At 31.8% G+C, this 19615-nt stretch overlaps 1 protein-coding gene across 2 annotated transcripts in view; it reads left to right on the forward strand.

Annotated features, from left to right (window-relative positions):
• Epac (Exchange protein directly activated by cAMP) overlaps positions 1-16048 on the forward strand; it is a 244133-nt gene extending 228085 nt beyond the window's left edge. For both annotated transcript variants that reach the window (XM_088185580.1, XM_088185581.1), the window contains 14 exons: positions 153-253; positions 1934-2162; positions 2224-2410; positions 5308-5453; positions 6269-6413; positions 8819-8998; positions 9073-9240; positions 9875-10013; positions 10085-10304; positions 10378-10628; positions 10738-11042; positions 11109-11279; positions 12840-13018; positions 13074-16048. In XM_088185580.1, the coding sequence (XP_088041706.1) occupies positions 153-253; positions 1934-2162; positions 2224-2410; positions 5308-5453; positions 6269-6413; positions 8819-8998; positions 9073-9240; positions 9875-10013; positions 10085-10304; positions 10378-10628; positions 10738-11042; positions 11109-11279; positions 12840-13018; positions 13074-13198 (2546 nt within the window). In that variant the 3' untranslated portion in view covers positions 13199-16048. The remainder of the gene's footprint in view (positions 1-152; positions 254-1933; positions 2163-2223; positions 2411-5307; positions 5454-6268; positions 6414-8818; positions 8999-9072; positions 9241-9874; positions 10014-10084; positions 10305-10377; positions 10629-10737; positions 11043-11108; positions 11280-12839; positions 13019-13073) is intronic.
• Positions 16049-19615: the final 3567 nt, after the last annotated feature.

Consider the following 19615-nt stretch of genomic DNA (forward strand, 5'->3'; position numbering starts at 1 on the left):
TTGTGTAAACCCGTCCAACTTTTTTTAAGCTCTCTGCTCTCAATGTGTTAATTAAACGACAATAAAGCTGTCTACTATAAATCTTTTTCATTAGTGCTTTGGAAAAATACGATTAGCGATAGAAAATAATAATTTAGTGTTTTGTTCGATAGGTGTTGGAACTGGGGGGAGAGCTGGGTCACCCCAGAGGGGATCGCCGCCAAGGAGACCACCCTCTCCTGAGAGAGCAAACCCGGCTGACCCTATTACCGAGGTGAGTACAACTTTTTAAGTGTTTTCTGCTACTTCTTCTTAAATTTGGAAGGCATTATATGAGATCAGTGTATATTTTTAGACTTTCATATACGAGGGAAAGTCAAATAAATAAAAAATTACATCTTACTAGTGTTTTTGTATATTACACTAAATAACATATTCATTAAAATATCTACAAAAATAAATTAATAATAATATATTATTATCATAATTAAAAAAGGTATATGAAAAATATTTACATAAATAATGCTATATATAAAACACTTATTCAACGAAATTTTGATACATTTATTAATTTAATTTAAATTAAATTATTTTGCCTAACAGGTTACCTCAATTCATTACGATGATCCTAAAAATAATATCCCATAAAAAAACATTTTTATGAGATATATTATTTTTTAGCCAATATCATAAGGGTTATCAAGATCCGTATCAAAAATTCAAGTCTTAATATTTAAAAAGACCCATTCCCAAATTTCTTACATATAAAAATTCGTGTTTTTTTTATTGTTTAAAGAAAATTTATTATATATGTTACAATGATTGTGTATTTTAATGTATAATTATATAATTATAGGCCAGTGGAAATGCATCAAGCAATCAATATATTGTTGCATTAATATTAATTTAAATCAATTTGACAGTTGCCAAACTTCCATTTGATGTTTAATACTTAGTTTTAAAATTTTTATTATGTCAAGTTATGTTTGGTTGATTCTTTTATGTTAGGTTAGACTATATTTTAAAGTAAAGTTCATCAATGTGGTAGTAGTATTTTTAGTTTTATAATTTACATTTTAAAGCACGTCAATAAAATTGTATTATCTATAAAGAAAAATATTTTTAACAAAAAAAACACTATTCAAAAATCAGTACTTTAAAAATTCAGATTAAATACTTTTTTTAATGTTTTAATAAAAAAACACGTCTGTCAAATGATAGTTTAGAGCAACATATAATTTCACTAACACCTGTCAGTGAAATTATATTTAAACTAGTAGAAATATATATCTATCTACAAGTGTAAATGTATTACGATATGATTTTACTGAAATGCCAGTGAATATTTTTACTAGTAATTCGCATTCACTGTAACAATGTATTATATATTGTAGTTTAATTTAATTCAACTATTAAGTTTTATAACTGGTTATATTTATACATGGTTCCTTGTCGGTTAGGCTAGCTTATTTTTGATGTGCTAATATGAAATCCAATTTATTATAAAGCAGACATTAAAACAAATAAAAAGTAAATACTCAGTTAATGCGCTTAATTATACAAAGATTAGCTTAAGCCTGTACTCTCATTTTAACATAATTGAAGAGCATCGCATTAGTCTGACTTACTATGTTAATAATATACTAAATTTAATTAATTTATTATAAAATAAAGCATACGCTTTTTTAGCAAATTTTATTTATAATAATTATTTTTTTATATTTATTTCATCGTCAACATAGAATAGCGAAAGTCTCGAGTTCACTTCACAAAGAGTAAGATTTTATTTTTCATAAATATGTCCCTACCGAAAACCATAGAAGTACACCCAAAAACAACCCTTTAAAGTATTGTTTGAAGCCCACTTATTAAATTATTAATGTATCCGAATACTGTATGCCCTTTGTTACAATTATTTTAAATGCATAAATTAATATTTTTTGTAATATTTCAGTCGCCAAGTCCTGCAATGTCAAGAATCGGTTGGGCGCTCAGGACTATGCTAGTTACTGAACAAGGAACTTGCTTACGAGATAGGAAAGTATCTGGAAAATTGATCAAAAAGTGCGCTCCTGGAACTGAGCTGGTCGATTGGTTGATGAACGTTTCTCCAAGTGTTCATGGTCGCCAGCAGGCGGCTGGAATGTGGCAGGCTTTGCTTGAAGAAGGAGTCATATCGCACAGTTAGTACTCAAAATGTTTTATAATCCATTACAAATGAGCTCATCGCGGACTTTTAAACAGTTTCTAGGGAACAACCGTTCAAGGACAAGTGCTTCTTATACCGTTTCCGCGTTGATGAAGAAGGACCTTCTCCTCCTGCACCGTCCAGTGAAGAAATAACAGCTGCGGAAGGACAATTAAGAGAGTCTTTGGGTGCTTTGGTCCAGAGGGGTCCGGATGCTACTCTTCGCATGATCTTAAGGAAGCCGTAAGTCGCTTTTAAAACTGGTTTATATGTTTAAATACTGGTAATATGTGACTTCGACCAATAAATTTACCCACGTTAATTTCACACACCTTATGGTATGATGTTATAGGAGCTACGTGTGGCCACAGGCTTTGTCTCTTGATGGCTTTATGTTTCCTGTGACTTCCTTGCAGTTGATTTAATCCATAATTAATATAGTGTAGAACAATGTGTATAGAATATTATTAATCTAGTAATATTTTCTAAAACAGCCCTATTCATGGGATATGCTGTTGGTCATGATTAAATATGCTTCGTATTTAACTATGGATGTTGTTATTGGATATACCCTATTATTTTCAAAACAATGAAGATGTTTACATGCACGTCATATTGCAAATATGTATATTATACTAGCTGTATTACCCGGATTCATCCAGGATAGATTCAAACTCATTATGTATGTATTATAATTAATTTTATTTATCCTGTTATCACAAATTTATTTTAATACTTTATATAAAATATCTCTTGTCTCCTCTTTCAGTGTTAGGCCTTACTTTTGAGACGAGTTGGTTGCTTTTTGCAGTTGCTCGAAGTGGTCGTTAAAATTTTACTTACAAATTGTGTAGGTAGTTGAAATCCCCACAATCTAAAGAAAAGTTCTTAGTTATCTCTACAATAAGGATCACGATTCTAGTGCTATTTGCTAGGAGCGCACAATAAAGCACTTTTAAGGTTATTAAAAGGTGGTGTCGACAGTGGCGTAGCTATGGGGGGGCGGAGGGGGCGGGCCGCCCCGGGCGGCACTTGCTTGGGGGCGGCATATTCGCGATGGGGTCGTCTAGTGTGGTTCTTAACCCTGAATGCACTAAAACATATATAAATCCACGAATAACAAGAGCTTAATAATAACCAAGGTATTATTTTAAGAAATGCTGATTTTATGACCCTGCAAAAAATGTATGGAGGGGGGCGGCAATTTTAAGGATCGCCCTGGTCGGCAAATACTCTAGCTACGCCACTGTTCACGTCAATGCTCGGGGATTTACAGCTGCTTTAGAGCATAGAAAGTCGCGATCGCGTCCCTTTTTCTTGTCTCTATTTCTAGTATTAAATCTATGTACACTTTTATTTCTTATTAAATACTGATAAATATTTCTTGAATATGTAACCATTCCAATCTATCTATCATACTTCTAAAACTAGTAAATCTATTTTTATTAAAAACTATTCTTATTGTCCAATTTTGTAATTTTACAACATCGTTTTATTTACTTTATGAAGCATACATAATATTGTTACAAATTAATATAGATTATTTTTTTCATATGTATACTTAACATAGTTCTCATCCTAGATAGCCGGCCACACACGGGCAGATCTGCCCGCCGGATTTGTCCGAAACGGATGTCCGACGGACAAATCCACCAGTGTGTGGGGTTAAAACGCTCGGACAGATCCGTCTGTTGTCTGTCCGTTGTCCGTGCTCAAAACGAACGGATCGGACACGGACAAGCAGATCTGAGCAGAGATCGCGCTCGCGTAAACGATCGTTTACAGTGTTTTTTGTTAAAATTTGCCAATTAAATAATTTTATGACCCGGGCCTTTATTAATTTGCGCCAAAGTTGCCGCCAACGTCTAAACTTTTTCAAAGTTTTATTATTTTATGACCCATTTCTATTATATCACTATACAATAGAAAAAATATTATAAATTTAAGATGCACTTAGAGACTTTAGATATGTAAATATTACATACATTAATACATAATAAAAAATATAATTTTTATTATACTAAAATTAAAGTTATTATCATTATTGAAAATGTATGAAGAGATCATGTACGTACTATATATTATTATTATTAATAAATGTCATTTAAATTTATAATTTATTTGAAACACTATATAAATTAAACTTTTCTTCTATAATATCTACCGAGCTCAGTCAGACAGATCCGAGCTCGTACATTTTGGGTCTGTGGCCAAGCCCGGACAAATCCGTCAGATGTCCGACGGGCAAATCCGCCCGTGTGTGGCCGGCTAATATACCTATTTTTCTACATTTTTTTTATATGTTATTATTATCTACAATTACTCTTAAATAGTTTATTTTATTAACAGAGTTATTAATAACAATTTTTATATTATTATCAAACATATCTTATAATTAATAAGCATACATTTATCTTTGAGGTATAATCCGGAAATTTCTGGTTTAGAATCAAGGACAAAAGTTGAGCAGTCAGTTATGACATGCATTTTTCTGGCCAAATTCAAGCCTGCCCCCCTTATATAATATCCCAGACCAAACAGCTGATGAACATTTCTGGACACCGACGTCTACAAAGCAACTGAGAAATTGACAGACAAGCTAAGGCTTAAAACTAAAAACAGCATTAAGTGCAATAAAGCTGACGTCGACACAGAATGAGAGAAACTTTTCTCTGGAAATTTCACGTCAAAAAATAACAAGATGATCGGATAAATCGATAGATTGATTTTATTTTTAAGAAGCATTATCCTGAAGCATAAATTCTTTATTAAATTTGTCAATCATTATTCTTCAAAATAATTAAATACTATTTATTTTTGTTATAAATCGTGATTTGTGATATATTTTTTGGGTTTCATTTGTATTATTTATGAATCATTCTGAAAAAATAGAAAAATCAAGTCTCGTAATATTTCAGTATTAAGTTTAAAATATTACAAAAAATTATTGCACGATATTCCTAATAAATTTTGAAAATTCTTATTTTCTCAAGACTTAAGTAAAATTTTCTAATTCTCGAGATTCAGATTGCTAAAAAAAAATTTCGCAATCTCGAGAACCAAAAAAAATTTGAAAATTCACAATTACTACCACCATGAAGTAAATATAAAAAAGTAAGTGTATAAAATTTATTTAACAGGAGTCACGAGCGCACTCCGGATGAACTAGAAGCAGTTTATGAAGAATTATTGAGAGTTCCAGCCTTAGCTCATTTGTCCACTTCGGTTAAAAGAGAACTTTGTGCTGCCATCGTATTTGAAGCACATCCTCAACCTAGCACAGTCTGTAAGTATTCATACACAGCTTATAATATTAAATAAGGATCACTCTATCTATTTATTTCGCTTAAAAAAATTCTAAACTTTTTCAGATAAATCTATCTTTTGCATGTTATCATTTTGAGCGATTTGAAGAGATAATATCCTCAAAAGTGGTCCGCCATAATGACTCAATAGCCATAAATAGTCGTAGTGTCTGTCCGTGTAAAGTTTAGCGTGAAAGTGTGATTATAGTCAGTGTTAAATATCAGTTCTTTACTTTTTCAAGTTTTGAGAATCCGTTCGTAAAATATTGTTTTATTTACATTTCTCTAGCTCTTTATATTTTAATTGTTTTTCTTCTTCAAAAATATACCTTTACCTCACAACTAAATTAAATAAATTCTAGTTGAATGAGGATGCATTACTATTTTATAATATTTTATTTATTCTTAAATGTATATAATCCGTTCACTCTTACATATTTATATTATTGTATAATGGTTATTTGCTTTAAGATAAAAATGTCCAACACAGAAAGTTAGAATACTATTTTTTATGTTATGTTAACATAGTCAAATAATTTATCCTTGCCTACTCCTCTTCCATTTTCAAAAATAAACTGTTATATCCGCAAATCCATTCCAATTTCATTTGTGGCCTTAAATCAAATTTCAATTTCGATTTCGCCCCTATTTTGTTGCCACACGAAAAACTAGTTATGTCCTCTATAATGTTTTCCGTCACATTGCTCGCAAGCAGTGTATTTCATTTCACGCGCGTATCGGTGCGTATTACATTTGTGCTGTGAAATGTATAATACTTAATTCAATTTGCTTTCAGTATTTCACCAAGGAGACGAGGGAAGGTCCTGGTACATAATAGTCAGGGGTTCCGTGGATGTAGTCATCCACGGAAAAGGTACTGTGACTACGCTACATGAAGGCGACGATTTCGGAAAATTGGCTTTGATAAACGACGCTCCTAGGTAAGACGTTTCACGTGTAATATAATATTATGTATACATGTAGAAGAGTTGGAGTGGAAAAAAAAACGTTCCCGGAATACGTGATTAAATATATTTCGTTGTTAAAAGTTATTTATACGAAAATGTTGTGTATGAGTCGATAAATCAAAATGATATTACAGGGTACGTTGTGATAAAAATAATAATAGGTTACAATGATGAGCGAAACAGTAAGTGCGTGATCGAGATCGATAGTTATAATAAAATGCGAATCTCGCATTTTCGTTTTTCTCGCGACAGCAATAGTAAGGAGACAAATAACTTTTTTGCTCGGAAAAAAATATTTTGTAAAAGCGAAATATTTTTTTTTATCGTTGCACATTTTCAAAAATTAAAAAAGTAATGACGGTTTGTTTCTCTTACGATTGTTAATTTCTACTACCTACTCGCTCATGACCAGGCGTAGCTTCACTTGAGCAAGTACAGTGAACTCTTGTGTATCTCAAGTTGTAATAATGATGGATGTGTCACGAGTATGCTATGTTCGCTCTTATATACTATTTTGGGGTTTAAGGGATGCGTTTTGTTCTTTCCTACTCTTGACCGCCTGTCCGATGCAATCCTTCAGGGGACAACAGCTGGAGATTTGGCAGCGTTGTAAGTGCGTACTTGTAATTCTGCTAGACACATTCCACATACTTTGTTGGCATTTGTATGGACAGTGCATTCATTTTTATTGCCTGTCTTTTATATTTGTATAGATGAATTTCTCAGTGGCATTATATTTTTACTAGACTAAATATAATTCGGCTAACTCAACTAATGAAAATGTATCAAGCAACTGAATTATAATTTCACTAATAAATACCAGTGAAACTTTTGGCATTAACCAGGCTTTGCTCACCCTGCTGTCGTAACTTAATTTGACAGTTGCGAAACGTCCACTTGCTGTTCAAACCAAAACCCAACCTCAGCGATTTAAATTAATGAAAGTTGTTAAACTTAACTAGTATTAGAACTTACATTAGGGCAAGCTGGGTTTTGTTAATTGGTTTAGGTTTGAACATTTTGGCATAAACAGGTGGTTTGTCGCCATACAATTATTTCTTAAAACGAAATTGCGATATATAGTTTTGAAAAACATAAAAAACATTTTTATCGAAAAAGGGCATTATTCCGATAATCAGTTGTCTTTAATAACTCGGGTTAAATCCTTTTTAATATCAAATGACAGTTTAAAACAGCATATAATTGCACTAGCACCTGTCAGTGAAATTATATTATTACTAGTAGAAATTTATATATATACACTGAAATATATTTTCACTGGTATTATACATTCATATTTGTGTATTACCAATGAAATAATTTTTTAGTGGCCCTAATCCGACCAAATATGCGACCGGCACGTGCGCTTTTATAACGACAGCGTGACAAATACTATAGCAATCAATTTGATTTTGCTTTTAACGAGCAATCGCGACAAATTTAGTCTTTCGTTCAATGAGTGATCCTGACAACTTTGAATTTTGAGCTAATACACTTTGCTGTATTTTTTTGCTAATATATACAATAAATTAGCATTTTATTAAAAAATACTGATTTTGCAAATTTTAGTAGAAGAATTTTGTATTTTCAACTTTGAAAAATTATATAATAATTTTTATAATAATAATAATAATGTAAAGTCCAATCTTTAACATTAAAATAATCCACTCTACTTTGTGTTTTAAGTTTATGTTTGTGTATTTTGTCAAACCTTGCACATTAAAAAAAATTGTGAAAAATATAAGATACCCAAAATATTGATATCATATATAGAACCGATCGAGATATTAGAAGAAACAATTGCTTATCCGAAATAAAAACAATGTTTAAAGAGCTAATGCAAGAAATGAGTACTATGCTCAACCTACTAATAGTAGTTATTTGTAAAATTGCAAAATGACCGTCTTACTACACATTTCCGTATGGAACGCCAACGGTTTATCGCAACACACACAAGAAATAAAAATTTCTCGAACAACGCAAAATAAACGTCTTGTTGGTCTCCGAAACTCATTTTATGGAAAACGCTTACATCAATACTGCATTTATTCCACGAGACACCCAAACGGAACTGCACACAGAATAATTAAAAACAACATTATGAAGAAGAGTACCTTCAAGCGACTAACGTTAAAATTAGTATATAATAAATTAGTAATATATAAAATAAATAATCGAATTATCATATCTTTGTGACAAACGTGTTGTACAGTATTATTATTATTGTAAATCCAATGTAACAAGACAAGCATCATCCTAATGTATTCAATACATTCAACATTGGAATATGTAATGTAACAAATTAATGACTCCGTTACTCAATGTAAGATAAAATTAGTTTTATAAGCAAATCTAAGTCAATAATTATCACATTTCAGAGCTGCAACTATCGTCCTCCGAGAGAGCAACTGTCACTTTCTACGCGTAGATAAAGAAGACTTTAATCGTGTACTGAGAGGAGTTGAAGCTAACACGGTGAGGTTGAAAGAGCACGGAGAAGACGTTTTAGTCTTGGAGAAAATCAGTTCGTCTCATAAGCAAACGTTCTCTCATTTCAAGTAAGTATATATGCTCTTAATTAACATATTCTATAAGATAAGCAATCATAAAACATTTGCTAATTTACTTTTAGATACACCGTCATGGCTGGAACGCCTGAGAAAATGCTGGAACATCTATTAGAAACGAGATTGGACGGTAGAGATCAAGCTTCGGCTTCCGATCCGTTCCTAGACGACTTTCTACTAACACATATTGTGTTTATGCCAACGAATAGACTCACAATTGAACTATCAAAACAATATCCTTTTTAATATATAGTTAAAACGGTGATTCTTCTCCGAGAGAGAAAAACCACCACTGTTTTAGGGTTACATCACTCTAATTCTTCCCTCTATCCCTATTAGGACTGCCCAATAGTAATTTTAAAAACAATTTGTCTGAGTGAAAAACATGGTATATTTATATATACTTAAATGGATAGGAAGAAATGGAAATTGAAGTCACTTGAAGCGAAAGGGTAAATTGCTAGGTATTAACAAGAAACACACTATTTTATTTTTATATGCCACATGAATTTTTAGTGCTTTCACAATCAGTCGCGTTCCATTGCACATCTGTAATCTAGTTATATGGATGGAATTTAAGCACTTTTATATATTTTTCGTTAATTTGATGCAAGTGGCATATTATCTTAAATCAAGAAATTAAAATCATCAACTTTTAAGTTGACGCCCGTTTTGGATGAGACGTTTTCAGTTAGATGGTCAAACACAAAAGAATAAACTTTGAGAATCAAAGTGTACGTCGTTAGGTCCCCATCCTGAAGTTGTCGGTACTTCAGATATAGTCTGAAGTTTCCCAGGTGTTCCATTTTGGTTATTTATGTATCATGAGTCGCTACATCTTTGATATTTCCTTACATATTGTTATACTTATCGGACGGATTCTACCAATCAAGATAGAGAATTTGTTCTGGCGAGCAAGAAGCGAGTAGTTCATTTTGTTTACAGATGGATAAGTGCAAACAGGCAAGCAGTTTCAGATGATCAAACTGCTTCTGAATTCATAGAAGTAATAAAATATACTATATCTATATTTCAAAGCATTGAAGCAATATTTTTTTTAATAAATGTGATTTTTAGGAACTTGCTGGAGAAGTTGAAGCTGATTGTATTGAGTGGAGCTGCTTAGAAGAAGAAGCTGGTTTAATGCATCACGTCATGTCACAATTGAGGAGAAGACAAGAAGAACGGAAATTGAGGAGCGGTCAAAAGTGGAAACTTCCGCCCTGCGGACAGCCGATAAGTATCTTCAGCGGAGCTTCCATTGATTCTAGGAATGTAATCAATCCAGATGATGAAAGTATGCTTATAGTTATTATCAAAAAAATATTTATGCCAGTGTATTTAATTAATAGTGGAACCGTTATCTTTAGTCATCTTTAGGGTATATTGTGCCGATCATACTTACTGCACTTTGAAATTTCCCGTGAATACGACAGCGGAAACTATCAAAGTCTCAGCTGCTGATAAATTAAAAATGAGACCGAACGATGAGCTGGTTTTGGTAGAAGTGAAATCGACCGGTGAAAGGATACCTATAAACGATAAAGATATAAGCATTCCTACGTCGCTCAGTTTGAACGGAAGGATATTTGTTGCTCCGAAGGATCATTTGGACGCATTGGTGAGAAAATCATAGTTTTTATCAACATATTCTGAGCATCGGAGTTCTTTAGTTTTTTAAGGCTTTTGATAGAATAATCTCTACTCTTGAAAATTGTATTTTGTTATAGACCTGCTTAGCCGAACAAGAAGTAGCTACACAGGGTATGGATATGGACATCGAGGCATTCAGCACAAAAGATTTAGCCTATTACATGACATTGTTTGACTGGGATCTATTTTGGTGTGTTCACGAGCACGAGTTGATATACCACACATTTGGAAGACACCACTTCAACCAAATCACCGCTAATTTGGACGTGTTTTTGAGGAGGTTCAACGAGATACAATATTGGGTGGCGACGGAGATTCTGATGACTTCGTCGCTCAGTAAAAGAGTTTCAATATTGAGAAAGATGATCAAATTAGCAGCTTAGTAAGTCTACTTCTAAATATGTAAATATAGCATAATATATTTTTATTAAAAATTCTTTTCTTGTAGTTGCAAAGAATATCAGAACCTAAATGCATTCTTTGCTATCGTAATGGGCCTTAGCAATATGGCAGTGAGTCGACTGACCCAGACATGGGAAAAATTACCGTCTAAGTTTTGCAAGATGTACACTGAATTTGAATCGCTTATAGATCCGAGTAGGAATCATAGAGCTTATAGGTATAGTATTCAAGCGACATAAAACCAATTTTTACATGTGATAGACAACTTATTTTGTATAGTACCATTTCAGTAATCGTACATAAAATAATGAATATACTTAGTTTAATCATAGAAATTACTAAGCTGAAACAGTATAAAAGGTTAAAGTTAATCTACAATATGCTACAGATAACGTGGATTGATCATTAGTTGATTTTTATTTTTTTAATGATGTAAAAATTACAAAATATGACAATAAGATTAGTTTTAAATAAAAATAGATTTACTATGATTGATAGATTGGATGTTCTAGAAATATTGATGATGAATGTTTTAGTATTTATATATAAGTTAGAAAATAATATGTTAGAGTACGCTCGGGATAAGGATTCCGGTTTGTTATTGTGTACGTGAAGTGTGTGGCTCAAAACAATTTTGCTCAGAATATTTAATTTTTTGATTTTAAAAGAAAATATATGTTTATTTAACATACATACATCTGAGCTAAGTTGGAAATTTCAACGGACAATTAAAAATATATTATATAATCGAAGAAATCAGACATTGATGTCATTAATTTAATATTTGCAAAATTCAAAATCTTTCAAGTCAAAAAAATAATGAAGTCTTTAGCTATTCTTCATAAGCAAAAAGATATAAAATGGGGAAAGAAATTATTCGCAGATTGTTTAATTGCTCCACGACTCTATTAAATCATTAGAATTCATTAAATAAATTAAAAAATTATCATTGGCGCAACGATAAGAATAATAACTTTGTTAAGCCTTATAGAGAATAGTGTAAAAAAACCAACAACGTACGGATTAATGGAAAAATAATTAAAATATTTTAATCCACGGGTAAGAGAACGAATAACTTACAGTGTATATTTGAAGCCTTGATATCAATTAACCCAGATATGCCCAAGAAATTTTGTTCTCTTAAAATTTCATTTATAAATAAAAACCAGTGGCACGAGTTTAGTGACCTACCCATGGGACAGTGGGCATATCTGGGTTAAACCAATATCAACACAAAATTATTTAAAATAAATCACTAGAGAAGATCGAACTTCTGTGCCACACTGCACTTTAATGACGAATACCAGCGTTGACGAATCAGCGACTGCCCTTAAAAGAGAAAGCGAGACGACGAAGTACGCACTACATCACTTCCCCCTCTCATATTTGCTTTCGACCATCGTGGCGCATTGGGGTAACCTGTTAGGCCACGATGGTCTTAATTTAATCGAAAAAAATAAAAATATACATGTACACGCACACAATAACAAACCGGCATCCTTATCCCGAGCGTACTCTACCAGAGTATTTCAATAAGTATTTAATAATAAATTAAGCTGTACATAGATAAAGTATTTTTTATATTATGTTTTGATTAAATTTGTTTAGTATATAAACAATCAATTATAATAGCTAAATAAATATACTAATACTACTTATTCATGCTTTATATATCACATAATAATACTTTTGATACTGTTGAAAAGTTTATATTATCCCACCTGTAATAGATTCTGATTGAATCACGATATAATTAATGCTCGTACTATATTTTTAGACTTAGTGTTGGAAAAATGCAACCACCGGTTGTTCCGTTCATGCCATTATTATTAAAGGATATGACTTTTACTCACGAAGGAAACAAAAACTCATTGAATGGCTTAGTTAACTTTGAAAAGATGCATATGCTGGCTCAAACTATGCGCACTATTCGATATTGCCGGAGTCGACATTTAGGTAAGAAGACTTAGATTTATATGATCGTACTCAGCACTAATTGATTTTGTAATAGTTTTAGAGGCTCCATCGCAAAAGAATGACTCGGACGTACGGGCATACATTTGCTGTTTGAGAGCCATCGATAATCAAAGGGTGTTAACGAACATGTCCCAAAAGTTAGAGCCACGTAGATCGTAAGCATATCCACGAAAGCCATTAGAATAAAGGACCAAGATCTCCAACGTTATGAAACAAAAAATCTTATGTAATTTGACTGTAAATTATATATTGTATTTTAATGTAAAATTGTATAGAACGTGGTATTGAAAACGATGCTTATTTTGATATATCACAGAATAGATATTAATATTTCCGTTTTTGTGAATCTTTGAACTATTAGTACAACACGCTTTAAAGCTACTTTAACTTTATTTTAGTACATAAAAAATATTAATATTGTATATTTTTCAGATTTGGCGAATATAATCTAACATAAGTGCCAAGATATTATTAAAATCAAGCTACAATTTACAGAAACTTTGATCTAAAAATAATATAACAAACATTCTAATTTTGATATTAAGAAATAGATTTTCAACAGTACATATTATATTTATAGATAATATTTGACAAATTAACTTATCTTTATGGAATATAATAGTGCAAATTTAATACTTGCTATATTATAAATATCACTCTTGTGCTGTTTACCATTTCACTCATAACAAGAATATTGCTATTTATAAATATAATAACTTCATATTTTATGCTGTAAGTCTTTAAATTCCAGCATGACTTCAGTTTATATTTATTTGTTAAAAAAATATAGATACATATTAAATTGATAATATAAATTTAATATTGTGATATTAATCGATATAATTTATTTTAATAGGCGGATAGATTTAAGTTTTAGTATTTTTTCTGCTTTTCATTTCGATCTTCTTGATTATTTTTATGATGTTTAAGCACATGCTACTAATTTTTGTGATCTTAAGCTTCTAAGAGTTTGGTGCAGCGTATGACCTACCTTTTTTCGGTTGACGTATCTACAAACGATTCTTTGATATTAGTAAATTGTTTTTGTAGCTTTTTAGTTATAGTAGTATGTTCAATTTGGCTCTGTTTTATCTACTCTGTCAATGTACATATTATAATATGCAGCTCCTCTTCATCTAGCTTATTAACTATAATTTGTGAGGTTATGTAAAACATTCATTTACGTTATAAATTGAAACACGAGTGTAAAGCATCACTTAGCTTTCTCGACAGCCAGCACGACAACCGCACGTCTTGTAAATACATATTTACATGTAGTCTTTGGCGTCCTATTATAGATACCACTGCCCGTTCCTTAAAATATGCAAATGTTTTTGCATCTAAGAAAAAATACTAAAATTGATTTATAAACCTAATACTAAATTTTCAATATGTGTATTAGTAATGGACCAATTGTATAACTCAAAATATTTTACTAAAGTCTTATTGTCCTATTTTAAAAATAGACAAAATCTTCTTATGCATGTTATAATAATAATACCTTAGAGTGAGAATTGTATCTATAATCATAGTGAACACTAACGTAACTAAGAATTTCTTTAAAACTGTGATTATCAATTATATTTTTTAATAGCTATTTTTATTATTATGGAACCATGCTTAAATATTACGTGACATATAAAATAAGCTTTAGAATCTATATTTCTAATAATTTTATAGAATATGTACTTAAATTTACAAACTTACACTTTAATGAAACATTACTCCGATGCCTATGTATCTTTAATGTACCAAATAGCACGTGTTTCTAAACAATACGAATTTAAAACCAAAATTATATTGTCTTAAAATAGATTAACTTAGTAATAAGTTGTATTTATGTAGCGATAGAATTCATCGATTTGTGAAATTGTACATTTAAAACAAACGGGGGAAAAGTGTATAAAGCGCAATAATATTTAAATATTAGTAAAAATGTATAGGTATCTCTTTATTAAAATTTATAACTTTTCTATCAAACTATCTACAATTTTCAACATCTCTATTATATCGTATTACTATAATCTTATCTGTGCTTAGTGTCACAGTCTTGTAAATACTCTAGTATTAAGTTGTACATTCAGCAACATAATGTTGTGAATTATATTGTGTTGGGACAATCAAAAGTATTTTTTATTAGCAAATATTGCCAATCAATGGCATTTTGCTTTATGTTTATTTTTAGACATTAACCCCAAATCCATTCCATCAAGTGGTATTGTGAATCTAATCATTCTAATAAAACTATTTGTGTATCTTAGAGAGTACCACCGTAGAGCTATTATATATTGTCGACTTAGTTTACCGTGTAATTAATTATTCTTTAATTTTAATTTAACTAAAATCTAACTTACAAATATAAGTAAAACTGAAAAAAAATTCAACCTAATTTACTTCTAAGTAATATTTTATGATGAAACTATTTTAGAAAATAATAAATTATATTATTTAAGTCAAAAGTTGATTTCACTTCAAATATCTTAAAGATTTATGTAGAATTTATTATACTTTTAAGAGAAATATATGTTTTAATCATAAGAAATACCATTTTAAAAACCGGTTCAAATTTACTTTTTAGTAAAAAAAATGTTTTAAGACTAATTATAATTCCAAAACTTATTATTTGGGTTACAAGTCGACAATGTGTGTATTTTTATATACATGTATTAATTTGCTCCTTTTAATTATTTTATTTATTAAAATTAAATATATAAATATAGAATAGAACCAATCTATAGTAGACTCAGTGTCTTTATAATCTTTAATGAGATAGATATGCAAATATTACAATGTAAATATGTCTAATTTTGGTGCCAACTAAATTTGAAATTAGTTATTAGGTTATCCACTAGCCATGACACCAACGATTAACCATTCCCAATGTAAAATATAATTTATAAATATGTATGTAATACCTATATTAACCTAATAAGTATCGTTTTGAGATGTATGTACATAGAATGTATATTATTTATAATATATAATAAATAAATGTGATTATTTCCTTTATGTATTGATTTTTTAATTTGTGTTTTTCAATTAAAAAAATTAAATTCGGTGAATATAATGAGCATTGGGATAAACTTCTTTCATTAGGTTTTGTACTCCATTTCGTAATGGATGCTATTTTACAGGGAATTATTTTGAGAAGTACGTGGATTCAAATAAATTATTTATTCCATAAAATGAATTGTTTGTGCATGTAAGGTGTTCACTGTTCTGACCAATGCTCGCTCACACTTTAATCTGTTCAATAGTAATGCACAAACAATTCGTTTTATCGAACAATTATTTTTTATATTGCTCATTTAAATCCGCTCGTTAATACTGCACTATCAATTTTTCGTTGAGATTAAAATATTTCAATTCACATTCGTAAGTTTTACAGCAGTCCTAATGAACATTAATAAACGCCAGAAACCTTTTAATTGGTTGAGAATTATAAGTAGCGCAAAATAATAACGAGCTGCGTACAACAAAATATTACACATCGGTTGTTTCGTTTGCTTGCAAAGAAGTAAAAGTCGCCTTATCAACATTACTTTTAATTTCTTCTAAATACACTTTATACATGAAGTCTAAAATTACATTTTTCTTGGTTTTTGACGTATTTTATGGTTTAAAACACTATCTAATGTAGCTATATATAAAACTATATCCGAAAACAGTCCTCAATTGTTTGAATCAATGGTTTCATCATATTCTCTTAACGGCAGTATTTATTTATTTTATTAAACAATAAGACGTGTTAAAAATTACAATGCGAGGGAGGGGGTTCTTAATTACCGTAATCACGACATAATAAGGATGAACTTGACAAAAGAGTGTAAAGAAATGGACCACACAAAAGGACCCCGTTACGTCTAGAAAAAAATAGTTTCACATAAATAACACGTAATTATTACGTTGAAATAATATTTCTTTGTTGCGAAACGGGCACGAAAAACAATATATCAGTGGACGACAAAAAGGACCGTAAAGTCATAATATTCCCGTTACACCATTTGACCTCCGAAGGATGTCCATCAAGCAAATGTCACTTTCTAGAGGGGTGGACTTATTTTGTCGGTCGAAGAAACGAATGCAAAAATTGGCTTGATCAAGCTTTGCAACCCTTGATACTTAAGGCTGGTCTCCAATGAGGAGAGAGCAGATGGTGAGAGACGGTGAGGGACGGCCTGAGACGAGACACTTGATAAGAGAGAGGGACTTTCAGAGACGATCACAGCAGAGAGGAACTGCCACAACTACAAGATCTCAGAGGACCATCTATTGGACATCATCATCCCTCCGCCAGCTTCTCCACCACTGTCTGCCTTTTGCAGCATAGAACAAACACGCGAGCGCGACAGCGTGCTACCATAAGACACATCTCTTCCTAGAGAAACAATGACAGCTGAACGCGACCTGCCCGTTGGCTTTTCCCCCACCGGATACATCCTTACTCCGTCGTATCCAATAAAAGATAAATCGGGAGACCATCAGTAGCTCCGGACCGGGTTACTAACCGCAGTCGTCCATAAGGACGACCCAGGTTGAGACTGCACTTGGACTATCGGCCCTTTGTCGATGGGAAGCATGTGCTCAAGTGCTAGGATCTCTAATGAGCCGAACTCGGCTTACACACGACCTGAGGAAGCCGGTAGAAGCATCCGGGAACCCTCGTTCTCCACCACTGCTCGGAGAAAAACGATACTCGCCTACCATAGTTTGTCGCAATATATATAATATTATATAATAAATTATTACCAATTTCCAATGGCGTCTTACTGGCTGCGAAGTCATACCCCTTAGGCCGGTTTCACACGCGCCAGATGGATTCACCCGGCACCGGGCCGGCGTCGTGTGGTGGGGATGGTGTTGTATGGGCTAGTACCTACCATTTCAGACGTGCCGGGTTGTCGCCGGCCGCGCTCACTACTACTGTCCGGCGCCGAGTACCGGGTTGAGTGTGGTGGAGGTAAAACTTAAACATGAACCGGGCCATTGACAGTGATTGTGGTTATCTTGTAATAAAATTATTAAATATATTCCTCGTGCTTAGGCAATAGCAAAATTTTAATTATATTAATATAATCTCTTTTAATTATCTTAGTAAAATACATACAAAAATAAAATCCTAGCGGGAAATGCGTGGAAGGACTTTTGTGAAGCCGTTAATCCTAAATGACTGGCATCAGTTGACGGGGTATAGGTCGGGTTGAGAAGAAACCGGCCAGAGACCGGCCACGTGTGAAAGCTTTGTAAACGGCGCTGGCCCGGTGCCAGGTGAATCCATCCGGCACGTGTGAAACTGGCCTAAGGGTTTTAAAAACCTTAAAACAAGAAAAATATTTTTTTCAATTTATTATTATGTGACGAATAATTTAGCTATAATTATTAATTTAAAAGGCAAATACCGTAAATAAGTAAAAAACGTTTAATAGTATCTAGGATTACTGCAATAAAATTATGAAATTGTATGCAAATGGGCCCGCATCAGCCGGCTCTTTGCGCCATAGCGTTGGCCTGGCTTTCATAGCTTACAAACGCGCCAAAGAAATGTACTGAGTTTTGGGCCCAGAGATTACTGGCTCTAACAGCGGTATACATAATACGTTTGCAGTGACACGTCGTGCCGCACTGTCACCGCTATTCTCAAGTTAAATTATTGCGTTTAAGTAAATATTAACTGTTTAAATGATGGATGTCAATTTAAAAATTGCTTGCTTACAATTGTATATTTAAAACTTTTTAATATAAATTGTATCGAATAATTCATTTCAGTTACTGGTGGGCCTGACCCCCGTGGACCCAAAAGACGAGCCGCCCCTGCATATATAACATTCTCACTTTAAACATAAAGTTGGTTTCGTTTCTACATTCTTCGCTTACATATTGCATTTTATGCAGTTATGATTATAAGTAATTAAACTACCTTTACTATTCTAAGTTGGTTAATAGTGTATTTAGACATATCATTTGCGCTTTTGGTCGTAATGTAGAAAGAAATACAAATATTTTACAAAACAAATCAAAATTCGACTCAAACGAATATATTGTAGAAGCTGAGTACTGAATTTCTTATATTATCTGTGAGTATTAAGTTTTATAAAGAACATACTAAGTTTACTCTAACTGTATATAGTGACTATGACCGTTTCTTAAGAAAAGCGCTCACATAGAACAAAAATTGCTAAAAATCCTTAACAGAGATATGATATTTTGATAGAATTAAGTTAATTCTACCAATTTAAGTTTATCAATAGACGATTTGAGTATTTAAACTGTGTTCTTTACCACACTGCAAATATTATATGTATCTTAATAAATGGAGACTTGAGCTAATATGGAATATGATTTATGCTAATATGTATTTTTGAACTATGTATGTATATACTTTGTTACATTATCTGTAGGTATTTGTTTTATACAAAACATACTAAATTTCTCAAATGAATATCTTGAATTTTACCATTCTTTAAAAAAGCGATCCTATAAAACAAAAATGCATAAAATCTGACTCAGAAAGAAATTACTGAAATGATTTTTTTTAATACGATATTGGCTTCTATTTCTTTAAATTATACACGCAAT

This window comes from Plectrocnemia conspersa, unplaced genomic scaffold (assembly GCF_051122295.1).
Source record: "Plectrocnemia conspersa isolate PC_06_02 unplaced genomic scaffold, ASM5112229v1 ptg000005l, whole genome shotgun sequence".
In the NCBI taxonomy this organism is placed as follows: domain Eukaryota; kingdom Metazoa; phylum Arthropoda; class Insecta; order Trichoptera; family Polycentropodidae; genus Plectrocnemia; species Plectrocnemia conspersa.